Source organism: Siniperca chuatsi, linkage group LG24 (genome assembly GCF_020085105.1).
Source record: "Siniperca chuatsi isolate FFG_IHB_CAS linkage group LG24, ASM2008510v1, whole genome shotgun sequence".
Taxonomy (NCBI): Eukaryota; Metazoa; Chordata; class Actinopteri; order Centrarchiformes; family Sinipercidae; genus Siniperca; species Siniperca chuatsi.
Genome location: NC_058065.1, coordinates 14,983,550 through 14,999,874, shown reverse-complemented (window position 1 = coordinate 14,999,874; position 16,325 = coordinate 14,983,550). Strand labels below are relative to the sequence as shown.

General features: G+C 38.9%; 1 protein-coding gene across 12 annotated transcripts in view; it reads left to right on the top strand.

Annotated features, from left to right (window-relative positions):
- The window catches only part of dock9b (dedicator of cytokinesis 9b), a 78,664-nt gene that overhangs the window by 49,173 nt on the left and 13,166 nt on the right, over positions 1 to 16,325 (top strand). For 7 of the 12 annotated variants that reach the window (XM_044188313.1, XM_044188308.1, XM_044188310.1 and 4 more), the window contains exons 25-43: positions 50 to 175; positions 1,253 to 1,324; positions 1,414 to 1,560; positions 1,820 to 1,903; positions 2,004 to 2,115; positions 2,220 to 2,398; positions 2,501 to 2,608; positions 2,840 to 2,951; positions 3,323 to 3,453; positions 6,263 to 6,377; positions 6,483 to 6,549; positions 7,333 to 7,380; positions 7,904 to 8,040; positions 13,447 to 13,562; positions 13,668 to 13,805; positions 14,047 to 14,229; positions 14,395 to 14,508; positions 15,508 to 15,723; positions 15,863 to 15,920. In XM_044188313.1, the coding sequence (XP_044044248.1) occupies positions 50 to 175; positions 1,253 to 1,324; positions 1,414 to 1,560; positions 1,820 to 1,903; positions 2,004 to 2,115; positions 2,220 to 2,398; positions 2,501 to 2,608; positions 2,840 to 2,951; positions 3,323 to 3,453; positions 6,263 to 6,377; positions 6,483 to 6,549; positions 7,333 to 7,380; positions 7,904 to 8,040; positions 13,447 to 13,562; positions 13,668 to 13,805; positions 14,047 to 14,229; positions 14,395 to 14,508; positions 15,508 to 15,723; positions 15,863 to 15,920 (2,263 nt within the window). Of the gene's footprint in view, positions 1 to 49; positions 176 to 1,252; positions 1,325 to 1,413; positions 1,561 to 1,819; positions 1,904 to 2,003; positions 2,116 to 2,219; positions 2,399 to 2,500; positions 2,609 to 2,839; positions 2,952 to 3,322; positions 3,454 to 6,262; positions 6,378 to 6,482; positions 6,550 to 7,332; positions 7,381 to 7,903; positions 8,041 to 8,362; positions 8,669 to 13,446; positions 13,563 to 13,667; positions 13,806 to 14,046; positions 14,230 to 14,394; positions 14,509 to 15,507; positions 15,724 to 15,862; positions 15,921 to 16,325 lie in introns of those variants that run through there. The other 5 variants (XM_044188315.1, XM_044188309.1, XM_044188317.1 and 2 more) reach the window with 3 other exon arrangements.

Here is a 16,325-nt window from a genome sequence, read left to right as displayed (position 1 = left end):
AGAATTTAATTTTTATAATCTGATTTTTTTTCTCCCTCTCCACCCTCAGTTTGTGTTTAAGCCAGAGCCTTACTCCTCCACCAATGTAAAAACAGTTTATGAGGAGCTGGCTAAAGCCATGACAGCCATTCTCAAGCCATCCACAGACTTCCTAACTAGCAACAAGCTGCTGAAGGTAACCTACATTCATAACTATCCTGCCTTAGAAAGACAGAGAGCAGTAACTAAAGAAATGGTGAAGTTGAGATAAAAGGGTTGAAAGTGTTCAGGCTGGCTGGCAAACTGTACAACAGAAAGGTTGTAATGCCTTAATTGTAAGCATTTAATTTTAGGCAGATTATTTTACATGATACCTAAAATTCACATATTGTGCTTGGCTTTTGACAATCTTCAGAAAAAGCACAGGGAAGACACAGTGTCTACAAACTGTTTTAAATTTAGTTTATAGGAATTAAATGTAGGCTATTTCTGTTTTGCTATGTGCCTGTCCATTCACTCTTAATATTTATATTTAAATTGATATAATAGAGGAATGTACAATTTACTGCATTTGAAAGGTAGCTTAACCACACAGAGTGCATACATTGTCAAAAACTGTTGGCACCTAAACTAGCATAACTGCTACTCTTTTGAGCTAGTTACCTTTTAGCAGGGCTAGTTTAGCTTTTTTTTAGTTACTGCCTCATGTGGACTAAGAACATTAATTTACAAGATGTCACTTCATCAAATTATGTATTTTTTTAATTACAGATAAAAGCCAGGGAAAAATTATTAAGTCAGTTTAGCTTGTGCAAAGGCTAGCTGGATATTTTCCAAGCTAGCTTTTACTTGATATACAGTAGCTTTCTTTCCTTAGCTCTCTAGTTGACAATTTCTTGGCTTTTTGGCTTAGTTTTGTAGTTAGTAACTGCAAATTCAACATGCTTTTTTCATGATAATTATACATTTCTATGGCTTAATATTTTATATGATAAAACTGATATCAGTGAGTCAGATTCTAAACTCAATTTTGACAAACTATGAAGTTACAGCTTTTTGCCTTTGCACAACAATATTGCTCTTTGTTCCGAATTTGTATTTGTCTGTCACTTTTTTTTTTCATTTCACACAGAGAAATGATACATTTTCCCACAAAACACCTGACCTCTTTTACATAGAGGTTAACTGGAATTTTTTTTTGCATTTTGTTAATTAATCCTCCCACATTTAGGGTGATAGTTTTCCTTGCACTGACTCTGTGTTTGTGTTGCAGCACTCATGGTACTTCTTTGAAGCTCTGGTGAAATCAATTGCACATTATCTCATAGAGAGTGGGAAGGTCAAGGTAGGTCTTGTTTTAGTCTCCGCTACTTTTCTTTAACCCCTTTCCTCCATGCCTAACTCCTCTCCCTCTTTTCTTTTTGTTTCCCTTAGCTCTCCAGGAACCAGCGTTTTTCTGCATCATTCTACCATGCAGTGGAGACTCTGGTGAATATGCTGATGCCACACATCACCCAGAAATACAAGGACAACCTGGATGCGGCTCGCAATGCCAACCACAGCCTGGCAGTTTTTATCAAGGTTGGCACTAATCCCAATGCCTGCAATGCCCTTTAATATGTAGATGAGTTAGAAAAATTGCCCTTTTGTTTAGGGTAAATATGAAAATGTCAAGGACTGTAGAGTTATGTATAAATCATCCTCACTGAAGACTGTTTATGTTTAATGATTAATGATTTAAAACAAAGATTCAGTTTAATTCAAGGAAAATTCAGCTTGCAGGCAGAAGTTCAATGAATATACTGTGTTATAATGTGTGTTCACTCACCTTTTCACTCAGCGCTGCTTCACCTTCATGGACAGAGGCTTTGTATTCAAGCAGATCAACAACTACATGAACTGCTTTGTGCCTGGAGATCCCAAGGTTAAAAGGCTCTCCTGCTACCGTCTTAAGTTATTAAACATGAAGCTAACTTAAAGCCATATAAGCTTCCCTAAAATGTATTTTCTTATATTCCTACCAGACTTTGTATGAGTTCAAGTTTGAGTTCCTGCGGGTTGTTTGCAACCATGAGCACTATGTCCCTCTTAATCTGCCCATGCCCTTTGGAAAAGGCAGAATTCAAAGGTTCCAAGGTAAATGACACACACTTTCACTCACTTTCATCTAAGTGGAGTCCAGTTTATATTCTGCTTGTTGTCTGCATCCTGTTATTTCTGTTAATTGATGCCTACTACAGACCTTCAGCTGGACTATTCTCTGACTGATGACTTCTGTCGAAACCACTTCCTCGTGGGGCTGCTGCTGAGGGAGGTGGGCGGGGCTCTTCAGGAGTTCCGAGAGATCCGTCAGATCGCCATCCAGGTGCTCAAGGGGCTGATGATTAAACACACGTTTGACGACCGCTATGCTGCGAAAGTAAGTTCCACAGCCCTCGACCACCTTTACTGCACTTTGAACCCCCCGATTTTTAAAAATTTTGTACAATTTTTGAGTATGGAATCTACTGTGTCATTCCAGAGCCAGCAGGCCAGACTTGCCACCCTCTACCTTCCTCTGTTTGGCCTGTTCCAGGAGAATGTCTACAGACTTGACATCAAGGAGTCCGCCCCCCTTAGCAACAACAATGTAAGCCTGACATCTAGTGGTGGGAAACTGAATAGCAGCTTGCATCTCTAATTTCAAGCAAGACCTGCTATCTCTTCAAAACATTAATTACTGGGTTAATGTAAGCTTAACATGTCTCGCTCTTGAATATTTCAAGGCAATATTAGTGTTTTCTCTTCAGCTGAAAGCATGCTTTTATTGTGATTTCAGTTGCAGAGCTGAACCAGCTCACTTTGTTGTTTTCTGTCCCAGAATGCCAGGGAGGAGTCTCTGGTTCCCAACTCCATGGTGACTCCTCACAAACCTGGGAGCTGCATAGAAAATGCTCTCCACAAAGATGTGTTTGGGGTCATCTCTGGAACGGGTAAATCCTCACTCCACCATCTTACCATTGATAAGCGTATAGTCTGAGCTAATGCAGCTGGAATTCTCGTGTAAATCTTCTTAATGAGAAAAAAGTTATTTTAAAGATGTACTGTACCTGGGTTATTACGTTAAAATTTTAAAGCTGAAACTTAATCATCATCTCAAAGCAGATCATAAACCTAACATCCTTTTACTTTGCCTTGCCTCATTTTCCATGCTGGGCAACAAACGAAATAGCAGTTTTTTGCGATTTTGAACTTGGCAGCAAATATATATATGCTCTTCTGCATGTGAACTTGAACACTGTAGATTTATCCCGTCTTCTGACATGCAACAAACTGAGTATTTCTGTACTCTCTCTCCCCGCAGCCTCCCCTCACAGCTCCACTCCCAACGTCAGCTCAGTTCACCACGCAGACTCCAGAGGCTCTCTGGTCTCCACTGACTCTGGAAACAGCCTGCTGGACAAGAGCAGTGACAAGACCAACTCCCTGGAGAAGGTAGATGAATACTTGAAATTAATGAATCACTCCATACTTGGTAAAAAGTGCCAGTCCTTTATTAAGGGCTGGACTTCATGCTGCTTGGTCATCAGTTCTGATACCAAACGTGTATGTTTTTGCCTCTGTGTGTATGTATCTTTGATTATGGTTGACTGTTTGTGAAAGTGAATCAAATTCTCTAATGTTCTGTTCAGTTTAAAAACATATATATATATATTAACATTGTTTTATCACCTTGATATTTGATTATTTTAACTCATTTTATAAGAATTGCTTCTAAACACGATTTTTAACTGATGACGTGTTTCAGAAGTCTGCTACAGAAAATGACTCATTACTTCTGTTTGGAGTCTCAGACGGCTCCAGCTGTAAAACTTGGTAAAATACAATGGATTTTCACCTGCTCTGTTGATGTTTACGGTACTCTGTACGCAGCACTACCCCTCCCAAATCCCAAATAAGTCTATTTGGATTTCTGTTATTGGAGTTTTAAAAGTTTGTTTAACTAACAGGAACTTCGACCTCTCTGGGGTCTAATTGACCCTCAATTATTTATTGTACATTTCTCTGTGTGTGAATGACAAAAAATACATATATATTTGTACATGCATAGCCCATATAATATTCTTTGTAATAACAATGCTTTATGATCATTTCTGTATTTTGTAACCTTCATTCAATGTACAAGCTCAGTTTGTGGCAAAAAGGAGGATTATCATTTCAGTTCTTTTCTACATATAGGGGTTTAATAAGTTCAGAAGAAAAGGAAAAATATTTAAAAGAAAAAAGGTTGATTTTGCAATTATTATTATTATTATTACACACACACATCAGGGGCCTGAATCACAAAGTGAGATTAGTGTATTATCCAGCTATCTTTGGGGTTACCTCAGGTTTCCCAGTATCAGCTGCACGGCTAACCTGCTCCGGAGCAGTTTTATTCCAGAAGATTGGACCAAAACGTTGTAAACAAGTCACCTACTGACCAGTCAACTTTCTGGAAAAATTGAGTCATCATTCCTCCAAGATGATTACACGGAAAAAAGTACTGACTTTATTGTCCCAATAAAGGGACAAGTGTTAAAGACCAACAGAGACATTTTAGAGATCAGGAGAATCACTTTGTCTACCATGATAATTATATCCAAGATGTGTTACCATGAGTCCACTCTGGATTTAAAACAAGACTTCTAACAAACAGAGATTATTTACCAAACTAACAGACTTATGAATGACAATTATAGCTGCACATTAATTGCACACACCGTCAGTAATAACATTTTGCAACATTTGGTCAGACCTTAGACATTTCTTTCTGTACTTTTCCTCTCTGCTTTAGCAGCACGATGAGTCCTACTTTAACTGTTTCTAAGCGTATCACTTATTTCTAAAAGTGTGTTCATCATGAGACAAAAAAGCACCAAAAGCTCACTATTCTAGACTACTGAACATGTTGATAATGCTGACCATATTTAAAAAGGCCTATATAATAATTACTACACTTATTTACAGCCTTACTTTTAATATTTAGATATTATTCCTACGTTTTTTTATCTTATTATTCTATTTTAATTGTGTGATTATATTGTATATAGCTGAATATCAAATATCACTTTTTGCTCCTGCAGCAACCCAAATTCCCTATGGGTACCACTATTTCATCTTATGTCATATTAAACACTTAACCCATGATTCTGACATTTACATGTAATTAAGAGCTCTGCCTCTCGCGAACGCAACAGCGAAGCCAGGTAACCTAAGTTGAACTTGCTTAGTGACACAAGCCCCTGGTCTGTGAGACCCAAAATAATGAGGAAATAAAGACAATGTCAACAAAACACAAGGGGTTGATAGTTTGCACACCACTCCCATAAATTTTATCTTAATTTCACATTATCTGCACTCTTGGACATCCTTGTCTCCTCCCACCCCCTCCTACAGAGCTCCCACACCCCTTCACCTTGCTCTGTAACTTCCCAACCCCACCAAAAGGAAAGATTTACCAGGAGGCACTCGGTCAACGTGCCCCCTCTACCCCTGGACCCGGAAGAACGAGTCCCACCTCTGAACCGTGCGACCAAGCGGGTCACCATGGACTTCTCCCTCCTCTCTGTGCCCCTGCCTGACCTGCTGCAGGACAGTGACAGTGATAATGACAAACAAGCTGCAGGCCAGAGGGTGGATGAAATTCATGAGGAAAACATACCTATACAAGTATTCTGTTTGACCTTTGTGACTCTCTCCACCAGAGACTTTTGGTTACATTTGTACAGAGTCCAGCAAATTTGTGTTTTGTAATGATTCAGTAAACCAGACCTGATGCTTTTGGTACTTTTGTTTGTCAATGAATTCCAGTTTAGAGACCAAAACATACAGCACTGTGTGGTTTGCAGATATCTGTACAAAATGTCCAAAATCCTCCTAAAGTTCCTCCCAACATTCTTCTCTTCTGAGTGTCCCACATCAGGGAGTGTGTGTGCTTTTACCAATGCGGATGTTGAGCTGACCTCATAGCCTTTTTCACTTGTCCTCAGATGCTGTAATGTAACTGTTTCTTCAAACCTGCAATTGATGTTGCTATCTCAAAGCACAGAGCTGCTGCAGTTAATGTGCTTTTTTTCGCTGTTGTGTACTTTTCTCCTCCAAGGAAAACACTTGACATTTCTCATCTCTGAAGTTTGGGTTGTTTGAGTGATTTTCTTCATCTCTTTGAAGTTTAGATTTTTCTGCCGCCTGCGCCCGATAACTGAAACTTTCTCTCTTTCATTCGTTCTCTGTCTCTCCCTACTTTATTCCTGTGCATCAGAACCAGTGTGCTTCGGCTCTGGGCAGCACTGTGCTGCGCTGTGACAAACTGGACCGGGACGAGATAAAAAACCTGCTCATGTGCTTTCTGCATATCCTCAAGAGCATGTCAGAGGGTAGGACAGTCTAAGTCACTGTACTTGATTTTGACACAAGTTGATATAAACAAACGGTCCATAGTAATCTTTTCTTGCTATTTTCTTACCATTTCATCATCTAAGAGGCCCTTTTTGCATACTGGAACAAAGCAGCTCCATCAGAACTAATGGACTTCTTTACATTAATAGAGTAAGTACAGAACTAAACAACTTTTTTATGATAATGTACATGTGCAGTTGAGAGTGAGGATATCATTTTCCCCCTGCTTCCAGTTTGTATGCTAAGCTAATCAACTCCCGGCTCTAGGAATACTTTGACCTTCTGGAAACTACGCTTATTCACTTTCTTGCCAAGAGTGAGATGAGAAGATCGATGCCACTCGTATATCTGTATGTTAATTATGTAGCTAGAGACAGCAGGTGGTTAGCTTAGCTTAGCCTTACACAAAGACTAAAAGTGGGAGAAACAGCTAGCCTGGCTCTGTCCGAAGGTAAAAAATTAAATAAATAATGAGTAGAAAGTACCAGTGCAGACTGGCCTACGTGCTCCTTTTTAAAGAGTAGGTTAATTATTAATTTGTTTAACTCAGACCTTATTAAAACAATGTTTTCAATAATTTATAGGTGTCCAAAACACAACCTCACCAATATTTTTACTTTGCAGGAACTAACCACTCTACTTCTCACAGGATTTGAGTACAGTATAATGGTGCAATAATTTATATTTGATACTTTACGTCTTTGCTGGAAGTAGAAACTACTTTCTACTACTAGTAGAAATACAGCCTGATGGAAAGTATAATTAATAACATTTCTTCACTGATAGAACATTTTATTATGTATTGACATTTGTGACTATCCTATGAGCTTCCTATTTTCAGAAAGTTTTATGTGAATGCTAGGTGTTGAGTCTTGTAATGATCTCTGACTGAGCTTCACTTGCATTTATTGTTGTATTTGTTGTGTTCTGCAGAGTCTGCCTTCATCAGTTTAGATACATGGGGAAGAGATTCATTGTCAGGTAGAGTGTTCAAGGAAATATGTCACATATCTCTTTTGACACTGAATTTATGAATTGATTCTTGAACTGAAACTAATCATGTTCATCATCTATGCAATAATATGACTCACACCCATGCACAGACTTACAAACTCAAAACCTTACTGGATCTGTTAACCTCTTGCCTTTGGTTTGTTCTCTCATCTGTAACACTGCTGGCAAGTTGTTTTGTGGTTAATGTCGCGGCTCCAGGTCCCTCCTGCATGGGTAAGAGATTGCTGTCTTTTTGTCTCACTTTGCTTAATTAAATGCATGATGCTACCATTTGTTTTTTTCACTTTTAAAACCGCATTACATTCTAGACATTCATTTATTTGCTGAGTTTCTATCTTCTATCTAACACCACCGAGACATTTCCTCATTTGACTTGTGTTCATCTGATTCTTTTGTGCCTCTTTATCTATGTATTAACTTTGCTGTCTTGTGGCCATAGTTTAGCTGACATCCAAACTTACCGGTAATGGTATTTCTCTTCTCCCAACAGGAGCCAGGAGGGGGCAGGGCCTGTAGCTCCAGACAGGAAGTCTCTGACTCTGCCTGTGTCTCGTAACAGGGCGGGGATCCTGCATGCCCGCCTTCAGCAGCTGGGAACTCTGGAGAACGCTCACACCTTCAACAACAGTAAGCCTCCCTGTCCTGTCCTGACTTTTATAGGACAAAATTGTAGGATTGTAAACAAATATGAACACATTAACTGATACAAACAGCATTCCAATTTTTACAGTAAAATAGGTTTTTTCCCCCCAGACTTGACACAATTTGCAACAAACATCACACTACTTCTTCTTAGAGTCGTAACTCAGTCACATCACTAGTCTATAGGAAGCATTCAAAGTGTAACCTCATAGCTTGCAATGATTTTTCCTCCTTTGAAGTGCTCATTTAAACTTGGTGGCCCAATCCCAGTCATATTTGCTGTTATTTATCGCCCCCCCTAAACTAGCTGGCTCCGTCTTGTTGGAACTCCGTGAGTTTTTATCCACTCTTGTTTTAAATTTTGATAATTCTGATTTTAATATTCATGTTGATGACTCTTCTAATGCCCTTGCTGCTGATTTATTAAATATCACTAACTCTTTTTTAACTTTCAACAACATGTGTCTGGCCAAACTCATTCCACACTTTAGACCTGGTCTTTAGTCTGAGTCTGAGAATACCATCTGTGGAAATCAGGGACATGTTTGTATCTGATCACCTATGCATTGTTTTTAACTTTAATTACATGCTGCTAGTACTGTCTTATCCCGCTCTGAGTACACACGTGCCCTTAATGAGCATAGTGCCTCATAATTCTGTACACTGTTCAATTCTCCTGGCAATGTGTTTCCCAATTCCTCCAACACCAACGAGTTGGCTGATTCTTTTAACTACTTGTGTTCTTCAATGTTAGATATCATTGCTCCTCTGAAAAATAGACCAAACTCAAAGACTAGAAAACAGCCATGGTTAAATGACAGTATTCGAAGCTGTAAAAGGAAATGCAGAAGAGCAGAACAAAGATGGAAGAAATCAGGTCTCCAGGTCCACTTTGTGGCCATGAAAGAGTTATTACTCTTTTATAGTGGGATGGTGAAAGATGCCAGAACATGCCATTTCTCTGCACTTATTTCTGCCCATCAGCACAAACCCAGATTCCTATTTAAGACTGTGGATCAGTTAGTTAACCCAGCCTCTCCTTGTGCCTCTGCTTATTGTGGTGCTGACTGTGAAGAGTTTCTTTTGCACTTTGCTGGAAAGGTGGAGTTAATAACATCTGGTATCACCCCCAACCTGGCCTTTTTAGATGAGGATCACCCGCTCAGGGATTCTGCGAGCAATTTTTCTGCTGTTATTCTGCCTGAACTCACAGACATCATGTCTCTTATGAGAGTATCCTCCAGCCCTCTGGACGAAATCCCAACTAGGTTCTTATTGGAAGTTGGATTGTATTGCACAACATTTGCCAACTATTTTGAACAGCTCTCTGTCTACTGGCTGCGTCCCACATTACTTTGGGCTTACTCCCTGTCAAGCCCCCTGACCTTAGTATGCTGAGTTCTCTGCAGGACTGCCTGTCTGACATAAAAAAAACTGGATGTCGATACATTTTCTTCAGCTCAACTCAAATAAAACTGAAATCCTTGTTATTGGGCCCCAGCACATCACTAAACAAATGCTGCCATCTACTGGTAACCTGTCACAACATATCAAGCCTGTTGCAAGAAATCTTGGTGTCCTGTTTGATAGCAATTTATGTTTTGGGCAACATATCACTAAGCTTGTCCAATCATGTTTTTATCACCTCAGAAACATTGCAAAAATCCGATCTATTTAAAATTTTACTGATGCAGAAACTGTGTACATGCTTTTATCTCCTCACGCCTTGATTACTGTAACAGCCTGTTCACTTGTCTTAATCAAAAAACTTTGACACGACTGCAGACTGTACAGAACTCAGCTGCTAGGCTTTTAACCAGGACCAAGGGGTACGATATACCACATAACACCTGTTTTAGCCTCTTTACATTGGCTCCCTGTTTGTTTTAAGATTGATTTTAAGATCTTATTGATTACTTTTAAGGCTCTTCATGGCCTGGCTCCAGACTATATTTTAGACCTTTTAATCCCTTATGAACCTTTACGTAGTTTGAGATCTTCGGGCAGGGGTCTTCTGTCTGTTTCTGAGTCCAGGATGAAAACTAAAGGAGACAGAGCTTTTGCTATCCGGGCCCCGAGGCTCTGGAAAAACTTGCCCGAAGAAATTAGGTTATCTGAGTCAGTGTCTTCTTTTAACTCTCTTCTCAAAATGCATTTTTATCGGAAAGCATATCCTGATTTTACCTGAGCTGTCTATTTTATTGTTTTTTTTTTATGTATTTCATCATTCACTGTGTATTTTATTTCTCTCTCTGTGAAGCATTTTGTACTTTGTTTTGATAAGTGCTCTATAAATAAAGTTTCATTATTTATATTATTATCAAAACACACAGACATCATACACACACTGCTTCAATCAGCGGAACTCACTTTTTACAGTGGTAGCAGATGCCCATAAATCTGTTTAGAACTAATAGAAAAAGGCACTCCCTATAACTTCAGGTCTTGGTTTAGAGTCATCAGACTTTTCTCTAGTATAAAAAGTAATCCAGGTGGTTGTTGTTTGTGCAGTAACTGCTAGTAACTAAAGCAGCAGGATGTTACACGCTGAAAGTTTGCCAACATGTAAACAAATATAGATATTCATTTCATGATTTCATCAGTTTTCACCAGATTAGTTGTGCAGTGCAGGATTAAGATTGACTGATGTTTCACAGATGTTATTTTTACCTCATGATCAGATATTGAAGCCTGGCACCTTGCTGACTTGACAGTAGATGTAAAATGTTGACTTGAAGTTGGGGACTATCTCAAAAGTGCATGCAAAATGACCATGAGAGCTTTTCAGATTTGTCAATAGCTTTCTCATTTTCTTTTTAAATTGTTTTGGTAGGCTTTTATGCCTTTTTCCTGATAGCAGACAGTAGAGAGATGACAGGAAATAATTAATTGTTTTGATTAATTCTTTATTTTTATTTTCTTGTTTCTACTTTATTTCTTTTCTTCTCTTATTTCTATTTCCCCTTTTTTGGTCATAACATTGTCATATATATGTTTTTCATTAATTATTTCTTTTTCAATGCATTTATTTATTTCATTTAATATTATATATACAGTACTGTGCAAATGTTTTAGGCAGATGTGAAAAAATGCTGTAAACTAAGAAAGCTTTCAAAAATGGAAGTGTTAATAGTTTTTTCATCAATTAACAAAATGCAGTGAATGAACAGAAGAGAAATCTAAATCAAAATCAATATTTGGTGTGACCACCCTTTGCCTTCAAAACAGCATCAATTCTTCTAGGTACACTTGCACACACTTTTTGAAGGAACTCGGCAGGTAGGTTGTTCCAAACATCTTGGAGAACTAACCACAGATCTTCTGTGGATGTAGGCTTCCTCAAATCCTTCTGTCTCTTCATATAATCCCAGACAGACTCGAGGATGTTGAGATCAGGGCTCTGTGGGGGCCACACCATCACTTCCAGGACTCCTTGTTCTTCTTTATGCTGAAGATGGTTCTTAATGACATTCGCTGTATGTTTGGGGTCGTTGACCTGCTGCAGAATAAATTTGGGGCCAATCATACGCATTGGTATTGCATGATGGATAAGTATCTGCCTGTATTTCTCAGCATTGAGGACACCAAGAATCCTGACCAGATCTCCAACTCCATTTGCAGAAATGCAGTCCAAAACTTGCAAGGAACCTCCACCATGCTTCACTGTTGCCTGCAGACACTCATTATTGTACCGCTCTTCAGCCCTTCGGCGAACAAACTGCCTTCTGCTACAGCCAAATATTAAAAATTTTGACTCATCAGTCCCGAGCACCTGCTGCCATTTTTCTGCACCCCAGTTCCTATGTTTTCGTGCATAGTTGAGTCGCTTGGCCTTGTTTCCATGTCGGAGGTATGGCTTTTTGGCTTCAACTCTTCCATGAAGACCACTTCTGGTCAGACTTCTCCAGACAGTAGATGGGTGTATTTGGGTCCGACTGGTTTCTGCCAGTTCTGAGCCAATGACACTGTTGGACATCTTCAGATTTCGAAGGGAAATAAGCTGCACTAAGTTTCCTTGGCCGACCACTACGTCTACAATCCTCAACGTTGTCCGTTTCTTTGTGCTTCTTTATAAGACCTTTAACAGCACATCTTGACACCCCAGTCTGCTTTGAAATCTTTGTCTGGGAGAGACCTTCAACCTACATGTGAAATTGATGATCATTAGCACCTGTTTGGTATAACTGGTTGATCATACACCTGACTATAATCCTACAAAACCCCTGACTTTGTGCAAGTGTACCGATAAGAATTGATGCTGTGTTGAAGGCAAAGGGTAGTAACAATTTCGATTTTCCTTTTGTTTGCTCACTTCGCATTTTGTAAATTGATTAAAAAAAACTATTATTAGTTAAACAATACAGCATTTTTTCACACCTGCCTAAAACTTTTGCACAGTACTGTATATGTATTTTTCATTTTGTTTAATTATTTCCTGTGTCTTGCTCTGGGGTATTTTTGTATTATTGTATTATTATTTTTAATGACGTTTACACCTACGACCATTGATTGTCTGAGGTGACCAAGCCTGTTTTACACACCTGTATGCCATTGCTAATTACTACACAAAGTGTGTTTGCGTATTTAGTGTACATTTTCATGAACCTGACGAAGCGCTGAACGAAACGTGTTGCCCCTGAAGGTGTCAATATTTCTTTGTTTTCATCTGGACCTCCTCCCATTATATACACCACTGTCATTTATTTTAAATTATGCATTATGGCCCAATGAGCTATTATGGCACATTTTTTGTCAACAGCTTTTTCATTTTTCATCATGGACACTTCAGTCCAGCTTTACACTGATCTCGGGCCTCTCTCATTGCAACTTCCAAATTTAAGAGAAAATTCATGCAGTATGGCCCAATGCATTTCTGACTTGTATTTTCCCACTGTTAATACTTCCCATTCATTTCCACCTGGACCATTAACAGTTATAAAGCTTTTATTTAGACTCAGCATTCTCAGACTTAGTTTTTTCATTTTAAAGTGGTGTTCAAATACAAATCCTGCTTTGTTATTTGATTAATTTAGCTACATGGTTAAAATATAATGTTATTTGTATATTTTGTGAGCAGCTAAACTTACATGGAAACGTATGAGGAGTATACTGTAAATGGCAGTAGAAAATAATGCTAACTACAATTTTTTCTGTGTCTTTTACTGACCTCTGTTGGCAGCCAGTAGGAGTTGCAATAACTATGACAGAGCTTATCTCCTTCCATAAACAAGTTTCTAGCCAAAATATAAGTGCTTATATAAGACAAATATCTGTTTAGTCATTGGTACCTAATCAATTAGATGATGTGCTATGTTTAGGCAAAAATCACATTTATTGCTCCAATAAAGCGATATCTCTAACAGTGACCTTGTGTCTGGGCTCTCTGTGTAGTGTACACTCATACGGAAGCAGATGTGAGCAGCCAGTGCCTGCTGGAGGCCAATGTGTCTACAGAAGTCTGTCTGACTGTGCTGGACACACTCAGCACCTTCATCATGGGATTCAAGGTATTAACTGTGACAGCCTGTTGATAGAAACTACCACAATACATGGCATTTTGCATCCTAATCACAGTTTGGTTGGTTGGTCCTTACATTCTGGTGTGTCCTCAGACCCAGCTGAATTCAGATCTTGGTCACAACCCCCTGATGAAGAAAGTGTTCCAGGTCCATCTGTGCTTCCTGCAGATCCCTCAGTCTGAGGCCGCCCTCAAACAGGTCTTCACCTCACTCAGGACCTTCATCTACAAGGTGAAAGAGTCTCCCTTTCTTGGTTCACCCTCTGTTTAACCATGCCACCTCATTAAATCACACTTTATAAGGCAGGTGATTTAAATGCATGGGTGGCTAGGGAAATTAGAAAATTAATTTTATTATCTTTTTCTTGATAGCCCCATTTTCTCTTTAAATGTCCTCTTCTTTACATTTTCTAAAACCTAATTTCCATTTGTCATGCATCACATCCCGTCTCTCCCCATGTGTCTCCCTCCAGTTCCCCTGTACCTTCTTTGACGGCCGGGCCGACATGTGTGCCTCTCTGTGCTATGAAATCCTCAAGTGCTGTAACTCCAAGCTGAGCTCTATCCGCAGTGACGCCGCCCATCTTCTCTACTTCCTCATGAAAAGCAACTTCGACTATACCGGACGCAAGTCTTTCGTACGAACACATCTGCAGGTATGTGTGTCTATTTGAGTCTGTCCATGTTTTAAGTTTGAATATTGGCATTTTTACTGTTTAGACATGGCCTTTCTGATGTGTCTAAGTATGCTAACCATGTTTTTTTAGGTCATGCATTAGTGGAGTATTGATTTAGTTTGTTCCTCCTCTCTATTCACCAAGGTGGTAATTGCTGTCAGTCAGCTGATTGCTGATGTCATCGGTATCGGGGGTACCCGTTTCCAGCAATCTCTCTCCATCATTAACAACTGTGCCAACAGTGACAAGAACATCAAGGTGAGGGGTGGACGCTGCCTCAGAGTGTCATGATACAAACTTGATCAAGCCACTAACGTACCTTGTCTAAAGTAGTAATCCTTGACATTGTCTTTTTTTAAACTTTATTTTCATCGCATCGACTCAACACACAAAAGAACAACTAATCAGAAATAAGTGATTACATAAATTAGATAAATTGAAAAAAGAAAAAGCAAAGGTTGCGGCTTTACCCACAATGAATATGACCATGTTGGGCTTTTTGGTTAGTCTATGTCCAGTTTTGAATGTTTTCTATGTTTTCTTTATTCATTTCCAATTTTCCCATTTTCCTTTGATATCCAAACTGTTGTCAGGAACTTCATGTTGTACGACTTTATAAATCTTTGATATTTTACCTCTGTTAACTCTGTCTTTGTCAAGTGCAATAAACAGTTTCTCTTGTTCAGGTGCCATTTTACACACAGTATGTTCTCCCACTCTTTGTGTTTCTGAAGATAATGTCTAAATTTTAAGAATTGTGTAGGCAAATTAAATTATTTGGAAGAGTGTTCAAATTATTTTATTCTCTATCTAGATTAGGCCCTTGTTTACCCATTAAAACCCAAATCCACTTGTTGCTATTTAAGAAACAACGGAGATTTGTTGCTATTTTATGGGCTCTGGATGTAGACATTAAAATTTGTAGCTACTCCCTTATTTCAGACCATACTTTCAGTGTCCCTGTAATGGATTCATTATTGATTTAAATTTTTCACCCGTCCACTTTAGTCATAAATGGAAGTGACTGCAGTACCATCAGTCTGTTCCATTCCTATACCCTTGGAGTTTGTATCTTTAGTTATGCTCCTCAGTTATGCTGCCCTGTACTAGTGTATTAAATCAGGTAAACTATCCATGTTTTGGCATAGAATTTTATACTTTAATTCTTTCTTTTTATTTTGCCATAGTGGCAATCCTTGACATTTTCATGCAAAAATAGGCATAAAAGCCTTATTTGTTGCTACTGTACTATTGCAGCACACAGCATTTCCGTCCGATGTGAAGGACCTGACAAAGCGCATCAGGACAGTGCTGATGGCCACAGAGCAGATGAAGGAGCATGAGAACGACCCGGAGATGCTGGTGGACCTCCAGTACAGCTTGGCCAAGTCCTATACCAGCACGCCCGAGCTCCGCAAGACCTGGCTAGACAGCATGGCTCGCATCCACAACAAGAACGGTGATCTGTCAGAGGTATTTTGAGGATGTTTTCTTTTTCAGTTAAATTGGCACAGCCTTGCAGGAAGTTATTCTTTTAAAGGAACATTTCACTTTAGTGAAGCATTTTTGTTCTAACCTGTGACTGGTCTCTGTTTGTCTACTTCACCTGCAGGCAGCCATGTGTTACGTGCATGTTGCTGCCCTGGTAGCTGAGTATCTGTGGAGGAAAGGTAAGTTGTGGATATGGGAGTGTGCATCTCCTGGGAATGGTATGCTTCCTTGTACAGTAAACAACCGTTTGAACTCCATTCCAACATTTTTATAATCCCAATTTACAGAGGCCATATAATGAGTAACTGGTAAAGGTTAACATAGTAGAAAGGAGATTATCCCAGAATATTTGTTTAGTAAACTCCATAAAATTGATTTGATTAAGTTGTTATGTACTGAAGAAAGGTTATTGACAACAATAAAAATGTTGTATATCTTACACATATCAAAACTAAGGATGTCTGGACTCATTAATGCAGATTCCTCCTCATTTTTTAATGGGACTATGCTACAGTAAATCAGTTCACCACCAACAATTAGAAAAATAAATAAGATGATTTACATAATTTCCAGGTGAAGGTAAA